The sequence below is a fragment of the Herpailurus yagouaroundi genome, unplaced genomic scaffold (genome assembly GCF_014898765.1).
Source record: "Herpailurus yagouaroundi ecotype Mexico unplaced genomic scaffold, PumYag 196, whole genome shotgun sequence".
Classification (NCBI taxonomy): domain Eukaryota; kingdom Metazoa; phylum Chordata; class Mammalia; order Carnivora; family Felidae; genus Herpailurus; species Herpailurus yagouaroundi.
Window position 1 is genome coordinate 11,180,414 of NW_024412427.1, and position 16,193 is coordinate 11,196,606.

Sequence of the window (16,193 nt, forward strand, 5' to 3'; positions counted from 1 at the left end):
AACATAACATAACATAACATAACATAACATAACATAACATAACATAAGAAAAACTCTACATATACAGAAATACTCATCACATCATTACCTCTACTAATGAAGAGTTAGAAGCAACCCAAACGTATGCCAGGGGGAATGGTTTGTCAAATTATGGTACAACTATTTTACTATTATGCAGTCACTAAAAAGAATTCATCACAAAGATGATGTAGCAACAAGGTTCAATGTCTTTGGATACTAAAACAAAAAAGAATAGAATGTACATCTTGAAAAACATGCATATGTGAACCAAGAGGAAGGAGAACATACAGAGTTGAAAATAGTTGTGTGGTGGAGTAAGACTAGATAGAATTATGGATGATTTTTATATCACCATAAAAAGGGCAATTTGGCAGTTTCCACCAAACTAAACTATGGATGCCAGAAGTAGCACTTCTAGGAATCTACCCTATATCCTCCATAAACACTACATAAAACACTAGCATGAGCACACACACATACACAAAAAGACAATAGTTACTGCAAAACTGTCTAGAGTGGAAAACTGTAAATCACCTAAATGTATATATACTGCAATGGAATACCATACAATCCTTAAAAAGAATAAAGATTTGTATATATTGCCATGGAAAAATGTTTCACTTAAAAATATTTTTAAGTGAACAGAGTAAGCTGCAGGAGATCTCTCTCTCTAGCCTAAAGTAAACTTAATATGTAGAAACATGTATGTTCCAGTTTCATGTGATAAACAAGCTTATATGTACATGTGGTTATGCACTAATCAAACCTAGAAGAAAACAGCCAAATGCCAACAGTTGTTGGCACACATCATAGGGGTGTGAGATAGGTACTTCACGTACTTTTTGCATTACATGCTTCAATATACTTGATATGCCTGAATTGGTTAAAATGTGCGTCTAAATATGTTTTGTTTTCATGAGTATAAACACACAATAGCGTGGTACCGGTTGCAGTAAGTCACCATTTGTGTCAGAAAAAGAGGGAGCATATACATGCCTGTTGATATATAAAGAACTTTCAACTCTGGAGACAAAGGCTAGGGGTCAGGGTTGGGTGGAAGATTTATTTTTCAGTTAGATCCTTTCAGATTATTGTTTTTACTGTGTTGTGGGTATTATCTGTTAAAATTTTTCTTTACAGTTTTAAAGTTACATATGTTTGAAACATTACATGTTTTTAGTGATGTAATCATATTCTTTGTGGTGTAATAAATGAAAAAAGCCGAGACCACAACTGTACATTTAGTAGGAGCTAAACTATATTAAAGGAAAGCTGAAGACAGAAAGACTAGACAAATGTCTAATTATAAGTGCTTGCCTTTAGGTCATGGCACTGTTCCTTTCTCCTTTTCAATTTTTCCTGTGGGTTTTACGGTTTTTTTTTTTTAATTTTTTTTCAACGTTTATTTATTTTTGGGACAGAGAGAGACAGAGCATGAACGGGGGAGGGGCAGAGAGAGAGGGAGACACAGAATCGGAAACAGGCTCCAGGCTCTGAGCCATCAGCCCAGAGCCCGACGCGGGGCTCGAACTCACGGACCGTGAGATCGTGACCTGGCTGAAGTCGGACGCTTAACCGACTGCGCCACCCAGGCGCCCCGGTTTTACGGTTTTTAAATAAGATTTTTGATTTCACATTTAATAAGTCTTTTCAAGTTTCCCCAAGTCGGGAGGATTAAAAACATGAGAAAACAAACCAATAAAGTCATAAAGAGCCCACACAGTTCCCGCCAGCAACGCTTTGGGATGCCCAAGGGTGGACCCCGCCGGTTTGATTCATGCACCAAATCCCAGACGCTCGAAAGAACCACAGGGACAGAAAGGTGTCAATCAAGCTTCTGGGGTTCAAATCAACCTCCGCCATTTCCTAAGAGAAGGCATTTAGTTTCACTCGGCTTTAGCTTTCAAGTATGTCAAATGCGGATAATGGTCGTACCTACCTCACAGAACTGTGGTGAGGAGGAAAGCCAAAATACGTAAAGCGCTTAGCAGCGTCGAACACAAATTAAGCTTCCAGGAAACCTTATCGTTATTGTTATCGCGCTACAAGGCCCAGGACTCTAAACTGTAAGGGCCTCTCGGCTGGCCTCCCCCTCTCTCTCAGACCCTTGCCGAGGCCCGAGCTCCCGCTTCCGGTCAAGAGCCTGCGAGACCGGTGGCCCCGCCTCGGTCCCCTCGGTCCCCAGTCCGGGTCTCGAGGCCCGCGCTGCCCGGGTTCCGTCCTCCAGTCAGCTGGGGTCCGGCCCCGCCCCGGCCCGCGGATTCCCAGCCCGGCACTCTGAGACGACCCCAGAGAATGGAAGGCTAGACGCAGGGTGGTGGGCGGTCGTACTCGACCACCCTGCGGCCACCAACCACAAGCTCTAGGCAGACACTCACCATCTCCGACCGATCCAGTAGCTCCGCGACCCCGGCACTCAGCCCAGTCCCGGTACCTTTCGCGCCTGCGCACAACACTCTGTCAAAACGGACAGCTCCGAGAGCCTACCAGGACCCAGCGTGGGACTGACGGCTGGGCGGGTCTAGTCAGCTCCCCCAGGGCTCATAAGGAATATGCCAGGCCCTGTCCCATAGTGAAAAGCAGAGGAACGCTTCAGTTGTGGAAAATTCCCAACTCCTGTGCCAAAAGATGGTGTCAGAAGAGGTTTTCAACTCTCCACCGAGGTCTGAGATGGCGCCGGAAATCCTGGGTGGACGGTTGTGGGCGAGTGTGAAGGCAAGGAAGGGGTGTTGCTGAGACCCCATTTGTGCCCTGATTAAGGCAAAGTGAGTCGCTGAGCCAAAATGCGCCCAACGCATGGTAAAGTCGGGGAGTGGGACTGGAGTCAGGTGTCTTTGGGGTCTTCAGAGCGACCCCCTTGGAAATATTCCAGGCAGGTTCTCAGATGGAGTGGTCAGGGCTGAGCTGGGAGTATGCAGGTTTAGGACTCCAAGCTCAGCCCCACCCCCTGGGTTACCTTGGAGAAGCCAGTTTACATCTCTGTTTTCTCATTTTCTCACCTTTATAAGGGGGGAGCCTTCTTTGCAGAGCCCTACGTTTGTCCTATTTTCTGTTCTTTAGCCTTATTAAAAAACATTCGATGGAATAAATTTGAAGATCTAATTGGTTTTATTACACGAGTCATGAATGGGTCAACATCCCACATAAACAAGTAGAGGGAAGCTCTGCCGAGCTATACAAAGATTTTACATAGAGAGGGAATAAAAAGAGAGAGAGAAGAAAACAGTTTATTCGCAAGGAACGAATTGTTTAGGCCCTCCTAAGGGAAGAGGAAGGGGCCTATTAGTAAATTTCCCAGTATTCACTGGGAAATTCCATGTTGACCAGTAAAAGGTAACATACTTGGGGAAGGTGCTCAATTCAACACAGATAACCTAATTTCAATTTTTCATTCCACTGCAGCCTCTCTTAACTGGGGAAGGATTTGGTGCTCCTTTCAGGGGTGTCTGCATGTTAAGAGGATCGGATAGTGCCTTTACAGTGAGGAAACTGGGCAGACACCATCTTAATCAGAGGATCAAGGTTAACGTTACTAGTAATGTGATATCAACGTTTAGGTAAACACAGGCTTTGGAGTCAGTCCTTTCCAGTTTGCACTCTTGCCACCGAACAACCTCAAGTTAATCACTTTAAGCCTTCATTTTATTATCTGTAAAATAGAAATAATCATCCCTGAGAGTGGCCAGGAAGACTAAATGACAGTTGCATGTGGCATATCCAACAATGTTTGGGACATAGTAATAAATGATCGTTGTCCTGGGACTAAGTGAATGTAGGTATGGTATTGGTTGCCAGGATAGGGAAGACAAATAGAAGAGCAGGTCTTAATTAGAAATGACGAAAAGGAACAGTATGGAGGTTTTCAGATCTGTAGGTATAACCACAAATTCTCAAGGTCCTGCCTGCCCTGTAGGGTGCCTTGAGGAAACCCTCTTGCCCACAGCAGCTCTGCTTAATGGGAATCTGTTAGTAAGGGACCAACACTGTCCTTCTGAGGTCTCCACTGAAGACCCTCCTCTCCTTGTCAACTCCTGACAAAGGAGCTTTACAAACACTGATAACTGAAATAGGCTGGGAGTGACAGCAATTTCTCTTCTAGAATTACACACTAGGAGACATTTCTTAAAAGTCCAGATAACAGCAGCCCATCAGCCACAGCTGAGTTTTGTTTGATGTTCTTTGTAGGGATTGGGGCCAGTAAGCCAAATGGTTAAGAACAATTAACTTCCCATGGAAGATTTCCTCATGCTGGGAGGGACAGTTCTCCCTTTTTCTTAGTCACACTGAAGCTAGATCTTTCTAGCTGCTTGTATGAAACAATGAACAGGATAGTGTCTACTTCTCAGGACCTGGAAGGGACCTGCAGTTTCTGTCCTCTAGTCCCTGCCAGTTCAGAATTATTAAAAAAAAAAAAAAAAAATCATTGGACTCCTGTGTGGCTCAATTAGTCAAGAGTCTGACTCTTCATCTTGGCTCAGGTCATGATCTTATGGTTCATGACTACAAGCCCTGCATCTGGCTCTGTACTGACAGCACACAGCCTGCTTGGGATTCTCTATCTCCCTCTCTGCCCCTCTCCTGCTCTTTCAAAATAAATATTTTTTAAAAATATTAAAATCCCATTCCTCTTAGCCTCTCGCCACTGGTTCTATTTTAAATGAGAGCGTGATCGCCTGGTTTCCTAATAAGAAAAGAGTCTACTGAATCTATTGAGCAGGATAACTCATTGAGGTCAGTCTTGATAACTAGCTGGTGGTTTTCTATTCAGCACCCATGCTTGGGTCCTGTCTTAGAGCACCTTTACTTGTTTTAGAAAAGGAGAGGTCTTCATCTTGGTTCTTCTTAACATAGGCAACAAATCCAATCTCACCTCAGTGGGTCTTTCCAGTTTTTTTCTACCTACTCCACAGTACAGACCAGCTACAACTTGCGCACTTACAAAGACAGAGAGGCAGAAATCTATACAATTCACACAGAAAGAAGGCTTTTTTTTTGCTGCAGGTGAGGAAAACCTTCTTACTCAAGACTAACATAACAGTGTGCAAAGGACCAAAAGAGTTTAATTATAAACACAGTCTTACATCTTTTAAGGAAATGCAAGTGAGGCAGCCCCCTGAAGGACCTTTATAAGAGCACTTGACTCCCTGTGATATTTGTAGAGTTACCTGAGTATTTGAAATTACAGTTCAAGAAAACAAAGGAACTCCAATACAGTAATATACAATCCAGTGCTGCCATTCTCTGTTTTTAGTAAATGAAAGCATAGCATATATACAGATCATCTTGTAAATAACTCTAAAAGAAAAACAAAAAATAAGGGGGCTGGAGATACCAACAATATTAAGTAATAAACCTAAAGAAGTTCAGATACAGTTACAGCCAAAACAAGGAGGGGTATAGAAATAGAGAAGTCTAATTCCATGAGTCATCCCTGATAACATTTTAGATTATTAATCAGATAAATAAAAAGTGGCAGAGTGGGCTTGACTGAAATAGTTCATTTAGGATGCAATCTTTGTGAGCAAGTGAGTCATTTTTCACTTAAATTTCTGATGATTTGACATTGGTATGTCAATCTCTTGATGAAAAATTAGTACCTGAATTTTAAATAGAGTTATTGTAAGTCTTATGAAATTAGATTCTTCTGCACTCTGATTTAAGTTCATAAAAGAGCAGGAATTCATTATTATGAGCTGCTGGATCAGTTTTAAACCACTCTATCTGAAACAAGTGAGGTCCTTCCCTCCTGACCCAGGCTGTGAAATGCTGCCTTCCCCAATCTCCCAAAAGAGCAGAAGAATAAGGCAATTGCTCATTTTACTTTGTTTTTATTTCAACATAACATGCAGTAAAAAAACAAAACAAAACAAAAACAAAAAACCCCCCAAAAAACCAGGATTTATTAGCATTTACAATGCTTACAAAGAAAAAGGACTCTAAAAGCAATTTAGTTCAGATTTAAGAAATTGCTCTAATTGAACACTTACAATAAATCTATTTCCAAATGTTCAGTCTGGACCAAAATTTAAAATAGCATTTGGCAGGTAAATTATGTCTGCTGCTTATTTGTAGTATTTTTATATAACCTCTGATTCTTGGGATATCCAGCCCCCATTTTCCTAACACAGCAGGGAAGACATATACATGTGGCCACTTAAATTAAAGGAAGAAATGGAGTAAGGGAGATCCCAGGCTGCAAAAATATATACAAGCATTTACCTTTTCCAGAACTAAACGTTTCTTCCATAAAAATATTAAATAGCCAAGCCCTATAGAACTAGGGCCAGGGCTACTTCAAATATAGCTATTCTGTATTTTAAAAATATAGGGCAGAAAGCCTTTTGGGTGATATTTATACATTTTTCACACAATATTTCTAGGTCCCTAAATGAATCATCAAGCATTATGTAGAACAAAAACAAGTCTACTTTCTTACATTATTTAATTTAATCTTATAAATCTCTAGTAAATATTGTAGATAACTACATTTTAATGAGAATTCGCCTCAATAGTAAGTCTTTATAGAAGGCTTAATCTCCACAGCCATATATTACCAAAGTTCAGATTTATATAATGAATGGATAGTTGGCAGACATTCGCTCTGTAAGACAAAGCAATAGCATTTTCCCCCCTACCAACAAAAAGGCAGAGTCCCTACTTTGGAAACCAGGGCTTTTAGAGATCATACATTTCCTGGAGTATATGGAATAAAAAAACAAAGATAGGGTTGGGGAGAACCTAATTTCCCCCACCTTTACACTAACAATTTCTAGATGAGGCAACCCTTTTACTCACTTAGGTCTGCTTTATGATGGCAGTGCTTTAGAGTACAGATACACAAGTTTTAAAATGTTTTTGTTGCTTCCAGGATGTGAAAGGACAAATAGGGACAAAGAAAAACCATTTTCTTTCCATATGGACCAGGGGTTTGCTACTCTCTGCTTATTTTTGGCTCAGTACTACTTGTTCCTGCTATGCTACCAAAACCTACCAAAGCCCTGTTTCATGAATTATATGAGGCTGTCCTCAGGGTTCAGCTGTGTGTGATAGGCACTCAGCTGGCTGAGGCTTCATCCCACTGTCCATAAAGTCAAACCTCTGACAGCAGCCACCCTGACAGAGTCTAAGCTAGGCCAAGTTAAAAGAATTAACTACAGAGACATTCAAAGTGCATTTAATCAGATACTAATGGAGCAGTCTGAAATTAAATAGTCATGGGAAAAACAAGGAAAAACCTGTTAAAACTTTATGAGTGAAGAGGATATCCAACTCAGGACAATGTAAAGAATGGAAAAGATTACTCCAAGGTGTCAGAGAAATGATTAAATTTGAAGACTTTTAATTCACACACAGAATACATTTCTGTGATTACTAGAAATGTATTGCTATTAAATGTACTACTCCCATCTCTTTAGCCAGTACCACAGCTCTCCCTCCCTATGTAAATGTAATGTAGAGGATGTTTCACTGACCTCCCTCTTTGGACTGGAAAGTACTCTAGTTACAACTTGAACTCCCTAGCAATAACTAATAAACTGAAGTTGTTGGATTATGATAAAATTATAGATGGAATTTATATATAATAACATACAAAAATTGCCAATGATGGCCTTTGATGAATTTAGCTACCACCCTGAAGGAAGCACAGTGTTAATATTTTTTATAAAGTTTAGTATTTGCAAGGCAATTAAAACAATCAAACTTCCAAATGAAGAGAGTTATATGGACATTTGCAGGCTGGAACCAACTTCTCCCTGAATTCAAATTAACAAAACTACTTTGTAGAGAGATGCAAGAGTTTTGCATCACTTTCCAGGGGTAACAGCAAAATGATGCATGGATTCATGCTCTGGGAAGAAAAAACAGTCAGGCCAGGCTGAAATGAGAGGGAGAGCACAAGCCAGAAGTTTGCTCACATCCCCAGAAGCTGGGTTAAGTTTGCACTTTTAACCAATACCTCTTACCAAGAGACTTAATAGGAAGATCTTACATATTTCATTTACCAAGGGACTTCCCTGCATATCTGCAGAAGTCTCTAAAAGAAAAAATCTACTCCCAAGCGAGACTTTTGACACATGTATACAAAACTGTTGTTAAGGTAACAATCTAGTGGAATAAGACAAGGCAGATTTCATTGCTGTTAAATCTCATGTTAAGTAAGGTTCGACTAGTCATTTGCAATCTGATTTCTGGAAACATGGAGTAGAAATCCAGAATCACTGGGAGATAAATCTCAATGATAACATTAACTTACTTATACTCAAATAACTCTCTAAACAGTCACAGCCCAATTTTACAACAAGATGTGCAACAAGCAGAGAAGGAAAAGGACAAACATTGTAAATAAGTTCTTGTCCTTTGGTGGCACAAGTTCTCGGAAGTTACTCTTGTCCAAATCCTTCTGTTTCTTCAATGGCAAATAACAGCTTTTCCTTCAGTTGCTCATAGCTCTTGTAGGGTGGCAGGTCCAGGCGGTTAAAACTAAAAGTAAGAATTGTTAGCTTGAGAAAAGGAAATATATAAAGAATCATATGACCAGTGTAGCATACAACACCACTGGTTTTAAAGTAAGGCAAAACTGGGTTCAAATCCCAGCTCTGTCATTGGGCTTTGAACAAGTGCTTTTACCTTTCTGAATTTTGGATTCTTCTTTGGTAACTTGGGAATAACAATATTTACTTTTCAGGGTAGAGGGACAGAGTAACAAATATACGTACAACACATGGCCAAGTACTTCAGGGTCTGTGCTGACAGCTCAGAGCCTGGAGCCTGCTTCGGATTCATTCTCTCTCTCTCTCTCTCTCTCTCTCTCTCTCTCTCTCTCTCTGCCCCTCCCCTGCTCGAGCCCTGTTTCTCTCTCAAAAATAAACAAACAAACAAAAAAAATTCAGGGGTGGGAAATGGGACTGACTGCAAGTGGGCATAAGGGATCATTTTGGAGTGACAGAAATAACTTAAAACTGGTTAACTGTTACTACTCTGTAAATCTACTAAATATCACTGAGTTTAAATGAATAACCTTATAATCTTTAGTTTTATGGTATATAAATTATACCTTGATAAAGCTGTTAAAAATAATTCAACACCATGGGGAAAAATATTTCATTTCCAATTTCCAAGAGGCTTTAATACCTACAAGGTAACTGGGAAAAGGCTATTTTTTCAACTCTGATTTTACTTACCAGGTATGACTTCTGGGTAACCAGTTTTCTTTCCCAACTTTTTCAATGCAGAATTTCTGTGGTCCATTGCTCCCTAAAACAGTGAAATCAACAGTCTGATACTCAAGTGGTTCAAATTGTGACCTTCTCTGTTCAGCAGCATCAGCACCACCAGGGAAGTTATTAGAACCACAAATCCATAGGCCCCACCCAAAGCCTACTAAATGGAATCAGAAACTTTGGGATAAGGCTCAGCAGTGTGTGTCTGAACAAGCTTCCAGATGATTCTGATGAGTGCTAATGTCTGAGAACCAATTTGTCAATGTATGCCCAAGAGAAGAAAATGCAGTTTTTTTAAAAGAAATTGCAATTTTATCTAGCTTTCTTTTGCCAGAATAATAGAATGCTATAAATAATAACAGAACACCTAAAAAGCTCAATTTTAGCTTTAAACACAACAGGGAAACTACAATCCACTGTCTTACACAATAAAACTTGGTTTAAACATTAAATTGTTAAAACTTTATAAAATGTAAACAACCTAGTTAATTCAGTATTAACAATGCTTGTGCTTATAGGTCCTATAGAACATACCCTTACAAACTTACACTCAGTTCTTGCCTCTCATTTATCTTTTGTTGTAGACAGAGTGAATGGGGACCTTGTAAGCACTGGTTTTCTAAAAGGTCACTACCAAGCCCTAGAAATAATCATTTGTAGTCACAATGATTAGTGGTGCTACTCGACTTCTTTAATTATCATAGGGTGCCAGGCAAAATAAATGTTCTATAATGTGTGAGACAGTCATACTCAATGAATTTTCTTATGACCCACTCAACTAAACCCAGTACATATATGAATTGGCAGTACTTTTGATTTATAGTATCAAAGTGTTTGCACAGTTATGCTAAAAGCCTAGTAAAGAAATGGTTATTGTGCAAAAGGCTAGTTAAAATTATTCAATAATTAACCTCAAAATTATGTTAATTTACTCTAAACATTCTCTCTTTTCGATATACTACAGCATTTCTAACCACAAAGATGGAACGTTTTAATAGTACTAATTAATACTTAACGGAAGAGTCCAGATTACATTCAATAGACACAGTCAAAAATTAAAACAGAGAAATAGGAAATGAAGGAATTTTAGTGAATTTCACTAATAAAGGCTATTTTACAAATATGTCATATCATCCTGAAAGTTTCTAAAACTTTATGGAATGTTAAGACATCAAGTTGTATACATTATATACACTGAAATTATTTTGGGTTGCCTGTTGTTTTCAATCTTCTTCTAACACTGTCCCCAAACCAAACAAGTTCTATGTGGACTCTTGTACCTATGTTCCTATTTTCAACCCATTTCTACTTTCAAATAGTATGATCTCTGAGGACTTTTTAATCAATCAGAGCCTTGGCCTGTGGTGGAACTTCATCACAGACACTACCTCATTTTTCTCCACTTTGATCATCTGTAATTTATTCTGGCAGGTCTATTATCCTTATTCCATTTAGATTATTTCCCTCTTTTTCTTATCGTATTTATTTAAGTCAATTATTTCTTGTTCTCTTTTTTCATATTCTAGTGTTTCTTATACAGAAAGGTTTCTCTGATCTTATCTTAAACCCAAGTCTTTTTAAGTAGGAACAAGTATTTACTAATTAGTGTCTTCTAACAGTTGTTCCCAAATACATATGTATCAAAATAAATATTATTTCATTATGAGTCACTTAAAAATTTTAGTTGGTGCTTAAGTTTATGTATATTTTTTAGAGATTGTAGACACTTTTATTTCATACCTACCAATTTCATTCCAGAATATTAAAGAGGAGATTATAAATATTTGTTATAGAAATGGGATGTCAGATCTGTCAAGGGTTGAGAACTATCACATTAAATTATATACTTCACTCTTAACAACTTTCTCTTCCTACACTGACTGGAAGATTTAACCAGATGGCCTCTAAAATTGTATGAAGCACAATCTCGTCTTTGCCTTCCACAGGTATCCTCCTATGTTGTTTTAAACAGCTCCACCTAACTCCAAATATTACTTCTAAGAGCAGACCTAGTTCTCATCTCTTTAATGATTAAATCTAGCTTACACTGAAACTGGTACCAATTTTCTCCTCATTTTGGTCATTACCTTACTTCCCCAACCACCAACATGGTTTTTCTTTTTCAATCTAGAGACCATTCTCAAAGGTGCCCCTCTCCAAAAACTTACTTTGTAATAATCCTTCTCTGAGACCTTGCTAGCACTGGATTAAAAACCTTCTTCCATATTGCTTCTGAGAAACCAGAATATTTATTTCTCCTCTTCACTCTCTGGACTCGCCTTTAAGTTTGCCTCTAGGCTATTTCTAGCTCATCCCTAAACACAGGTGTTTCTAAGCATCTCTGAATTCGATTTCTGCATAAACCAACTTATTCTAATAGCTTCAAGCATCACTGCTCCCATGACTCTACTTTCCTTCTCTACTCTTACCTCTAAACTCATATGAGCAACACCTGTTAAACTGCCCTTCTGCTCCCTGGTTTTCCACTTGGTTGTCTGGCAGTTGCTTTGAACTCAAGAGGTTCTAAGCCAATCATTATCCTCCCTCAACACCTCTAAACCATGTTCTTTACACTTCACAACTCTATTTCTTCATTTTTCAAAACATGGTTTTATCCTGGACATTCTTCCTTTATTAGCTCATCTTCTGTTCAAGTCCTTTTCTAACTTTGGAACCTCTCTAGCATTTATCCCTTCTTTTCCATCTCTATTTCCATCTCCTAAGATCAGGTTCTCACCATTGCTCCAATATTTTCTTGCTATGCATGGTATACCTTGCTATCAAATTTTCATAATATGCAGCTTCAGCAAGTTTTCTGCTCTTCAAAAAGTTTCATAGCTTCCAATACCCTCAGAATAATGTCCAAATTCTTCCGGTCTAGCTTTTAAAGTAACTGTATCCAACACTGCCTACTTAGTTCTTCAATTCTGACTCTCTGCTTCAGCTGAAGCAGGCTTAGGGATCACAACTTCTTTTCTCCTATGGTACGTGGCATTATGCTGGTGTTAAAGATTTGAATTTACTTATTATCAGTCACAAAAGTATTTCCATGGTCATTCATTTCCAAACAACATACATTTTGATCAGTAACTACTATGTGACAAGCACTATGCAAGACACCAGAAATAAAAAGATAGAGCTCTGTATCTCATGGAGCTCCAGGTATAATAGAGAAGAATGTTAAACACATCATTAAAATATAGTATAGTACAACCAACAGTGCCTGGTTCATAGGAGACACTAAAATGTTTGCCAAATGACTGAATGACCAAACAGATTTACATATAGAAGATCAGTAAGATCACTATTCTATGAAGTTAAAATGTGGGATCTAGTCTTAAGATAAAAAACTTCTAGAGGTAAGGATTACAAAGTGATTTAAAAGTTTACACAAATCCAGGTTAACTATGACTAGTTAGGAAAAGGGCTATTCTTTTCTTTGTTATTCCTGAGCAATCCACACTGATTTGAATGTAACAGCAGCGTGGTAAACAATTTTCTGTATAGGAAAAGTGATCCTGTCTCACATACCCATGAGGTCAGCAAATCCTCCAACTGGCAATCGACAAGTTCCAGTAACAAACTGCAGAAGTCTCATTCTCTTCTCATTATCAATTTCTTTAACAAACTGTTTTAAAAAAAAAACACATGTAAAGAGATATATAGGTCTTATGTTACATTTAGCATACACAAGAATGAAAAACAATCATTTCAAATGAACTCCCAGTGTTAGATGCACTAGATAATGACTATACCCACTACCGTGTCCATGTTTGTCAAAGTCCTATCAACTTTCCCCTATATAAATCTTAGGACCACATCCTTTTAAGGAGATAGAAAAAAGAAAGGTGCCCTGGGTCTAAGAGTACCCTACTCATGAAGTCTCAAGATTAGCTCTTCCAGAGCAGCCCGTTCTTTTTCCCCACAGATCTGTCCTATAGGATATTCATGTGGTTACATAGGACACAGAGCCTGAGTCAGTATGAGCTTTTTGGTTTTATGAACAAATGAAATCAAGTTCATAGAATTCTGACCCAGATATTTCCCAATAACCTCTCTCTCTCAATGTTCTCTAGGTTTTGGTGCAGCTATACACTGCCACATTCAGGTGCCTTTCAACTCCTACAACTCTGACTCAAAACATTAGGTTTCTGGAGGATGCTTTCTAGCCTGTAGCACAAGTATTTTGGTCCAGCCAAATTATTTTTTTTGTAGATATTTTTTTTGTCAAATATTTTAAAATTCTAATCCTATTTGCTATAGAAGTTTGGTTCATTTGAGTTTCTTAGGAATTTCTTTACATAGGTAAGAGACATTTAAAAAAAAAATTTTTTTTTAGCGTTTATTTATTTTTAAGACAATGCGAGAGACAGAGTGCAAGTGGCGGAAGGGCAGACAGAGGGAGACACAGAATCTGAAGCAGGCTCCAGGCTCTGACCTGTCAGCACAGAGCCCAACGCAGGGCTTGAACTCACAAACCGTTAGATCATGACCTGAGCCGAAGTCGGATGCTTAACTGACTGAGCCACCCAGGTGCCCCTGAGGCATTATTTTAATGTGGTAAAGTATATATAACACAAAATTTATCATTTTAAGCAAGAATTCAATGGCATTAAGTATGTTCACACTGTTGTGTAACCACTCCCACAATTTCTAGAACTTTATCATCCTAAACAAAAACTGTTACCTCCTCATTCTGGCCACCCCCAACAGCCTCTGTTAACCTCTATTCTACTTTCTATCTCTATGAATTTGCCTATTTTAGATACCTCATATAAATGGAATCTTGGAATCATACAATATTTGTCCTTTTGTGATTGGCTTATTTCACTCAGCATTATATCCTTAAGGTTCATTCTGTTGTAACCTGCCAGAATTTCCTTTTTCTTTAAGACTGGATAACATTCCATTGTATATGTATATCACATTTTGTTTATCCATTCATCTGTTGATGGGACACTTAAGTTGCTTTCACCTTTTGGCCATTGTGAATAATGCTGTTGTGACCATAGGTATATAAGTATTTGAGTCCTTGCTTTCACTTTGGGTATACCTAGGAGAACTGCCAGTCATGTTAATTTCTATGTTTTTTTCAAAGAGCCATTAAAATGTTTTCCAAAGTGGAGCACCATTTTACATTCCCATCAGCAATATATAAGAGTTCCAATTTCTCAACATCCTCTACAAGGATGATTATTTTCTATTTTCTGATAATAGCCATGCTAGTAATGGATATGAAATGGTACTTCATTATGCTTTTGACTTGCACTTCCCTAATGATTAGTGATTTGAGCATCTTCTCATGTCCTTATAGCAGACATTTTTTGAAGACACCATTACGATTCCAAACCAGTTCACCCTCTTAAGTTTTGCCTTCTGAATTATAGAATTCTTAGTGAGGTATGAATGATGAAAATCATACTTTAGGCTGTTCTAGAACATTCCAAAAGCATTTAGATCAAATGCAGGAGAACCATAATATAGAGAGGTCTTATATTCTGGGCAAAGGTGCAAAGTGTGTGTTGCTTACTCAGAAATAGTCTTTTAAAAATGCTGTTGTAATCTTTTTTTTTTATTATTTTAATTCCAGTATAATCAACATACAGTGTTATATTAGTTTCAGGTGTACAATATGTGATTCAATTCTATACATTACTCAGTACTCATCACGATAAGTGTATTCTTAAACCCCTTCACTTCTTTCACTCATATCCCATCCATCTCCCCTCTGGTACCCATGAGTTTGTTTTCTCTAGTTAAGAGTCTGTTTTTGGGGTTATCTTTTTCTTTGTCCATTTGTCTCTTAAATTCCATGAGTGTGGGGCGCCTGGGTGGCGCAGTCGGTTAAGCGTCCGACTTCAGCCAGGTCACGATCTCGCGGTCCGTGAGTTCGAGCCCCGCGTCAGGCTCTGGGCTGATGGCTCAGAGCCTGGAGCCTGTTTCCGATTCTGTGTCTTCCTCTCTCTCTGCCCCTCCCCCGTTCATGCTCTGTCTCTCTCTGTCCCAAAAATAAATAAACGTTGAAAAAAAAAAAAAAAAAATTCCATGAGTGAAATTATATGGTATTTGTCTTTCTCAGAACGACTTATTTCACTTAGTATTACACCCTCTAGATCCATCCATGTTGTTGCAAATGGCAAGATTTCATTTTTTTAAGATTTCATTCTTTTCATGGCTGAATAATATTCCATATATATGCACACACATGTACACACACAAATTTTTTCTTTACCATTCATCTATCAGTGGACACTTGGGCTACTTCCATAATTTGGCTATTATGTAATATATTCATTTACTATAATGCATAGAATGGAATGAGGGCCTGAATACAGTAGGACATTTTGTTTTGTGACTTTTTCCATACATGGTAAGCAATTTCTAAAAAATTATAATGTGTCTGCCAACAGAAATAAACTGAGACAAACCTGCCAAAACCACATGATTTGTCTGCTTGTCCTAGTGTAATGACGGTAGATGGCATGTCTTTGCCAGTCATTCAAATCAATCTCTTGCATTCCACATAAAAGGACCTTTGGAGATTAAAAAAAAAAAAAAGATTTCTTTAGGTAACTGTACAACCTATATAAAAATTCTTGATATATAGAAGAAAAGACTACTATTCAGCAACTCTCAAAAAATTAATCAGGAGGCTTTAGCTTATAACTTGTGCATCAGGAATGGTGTCCACATTGCTTATGAAGGTTAAGTTTCCACAGATGGTGGTATATATACACATACTCAGGCAAATTAGTCACTCACTGTAGACAGGTTTTGATAGCAATACTTTTCTTGGGGGTAACACTTTCATATACTTGGATAAATTATGGACTTTTTTAACCACCAGCGAGCTTCAAAACATCCTGCCAGCATAAAAAACACTACTTCTAACACAAAGATGAGAAAGTGAGCTGAAAGCAGACACCTGAAGGCATTATTTACCAGCATGCT

The 16,193-nt window shown here is 38.3% G+C and overlaps 2 protein-coding genes across 5 annotated transcripts in view; both read right to left on the reverse strand.

Moving 5' to 3' along the window:
• DYNLRB1 (dynein light chain roadblock-type 1) overlaps window positions 1-2,518 on the reverse strand; it is a 20,160-nt gene extending 17,642 nt beyond the window's left edge. The window contains exon 1 of the mRNA XM_040447284.1: window positions 2,400-2,518. Coding sequence (XP_040303218.1) covers window positions 2,400-2,402 — 3 coding nt within the window. The 5' untranslated portion in view covers window positions 2,403-2,518. The remainder of the gene's footprint in view (window positions 1-2,399) is intronic.
• Window positions 2,519-5,061: 2,543 nt separating this feature from the next.
• The window catches only part of ITCH (itchy E3 ubiquitin protein ligase), a 145,245-nt gene continuing 134,113 nt past the window's right edge, over window positions 5,062-16,193 (reverse strand). For all 4 annotated transcript variants that reach the window (XM_040447278.1, XM_040447279.1, XM_040447280.1 and 1 more), the window contains 4 exons: window positions 15,671-15,775; window positions 12,774-12,870; window positions 9,204-9,276; window positions 5,062-8,502 (listed from right to left, as the gene is read on the reverse strand). In XM_040447278.1, the coding sequence (XP_040303212.1) occupies window positions 8,403-8,502; window positions 9,204-9,276; window positions 12,774-12,870; window positions 15,671-15,775 (375 nt within the window). In that variant the 3' untranslated portion in view covers window positions 5,062-8,402. The remainder of the gene's footprint in view (window positions 8,503-9,203; window positions 9,277-12,773; window positions 12,871-15,670; window positions 15,776-16,193) is intronic.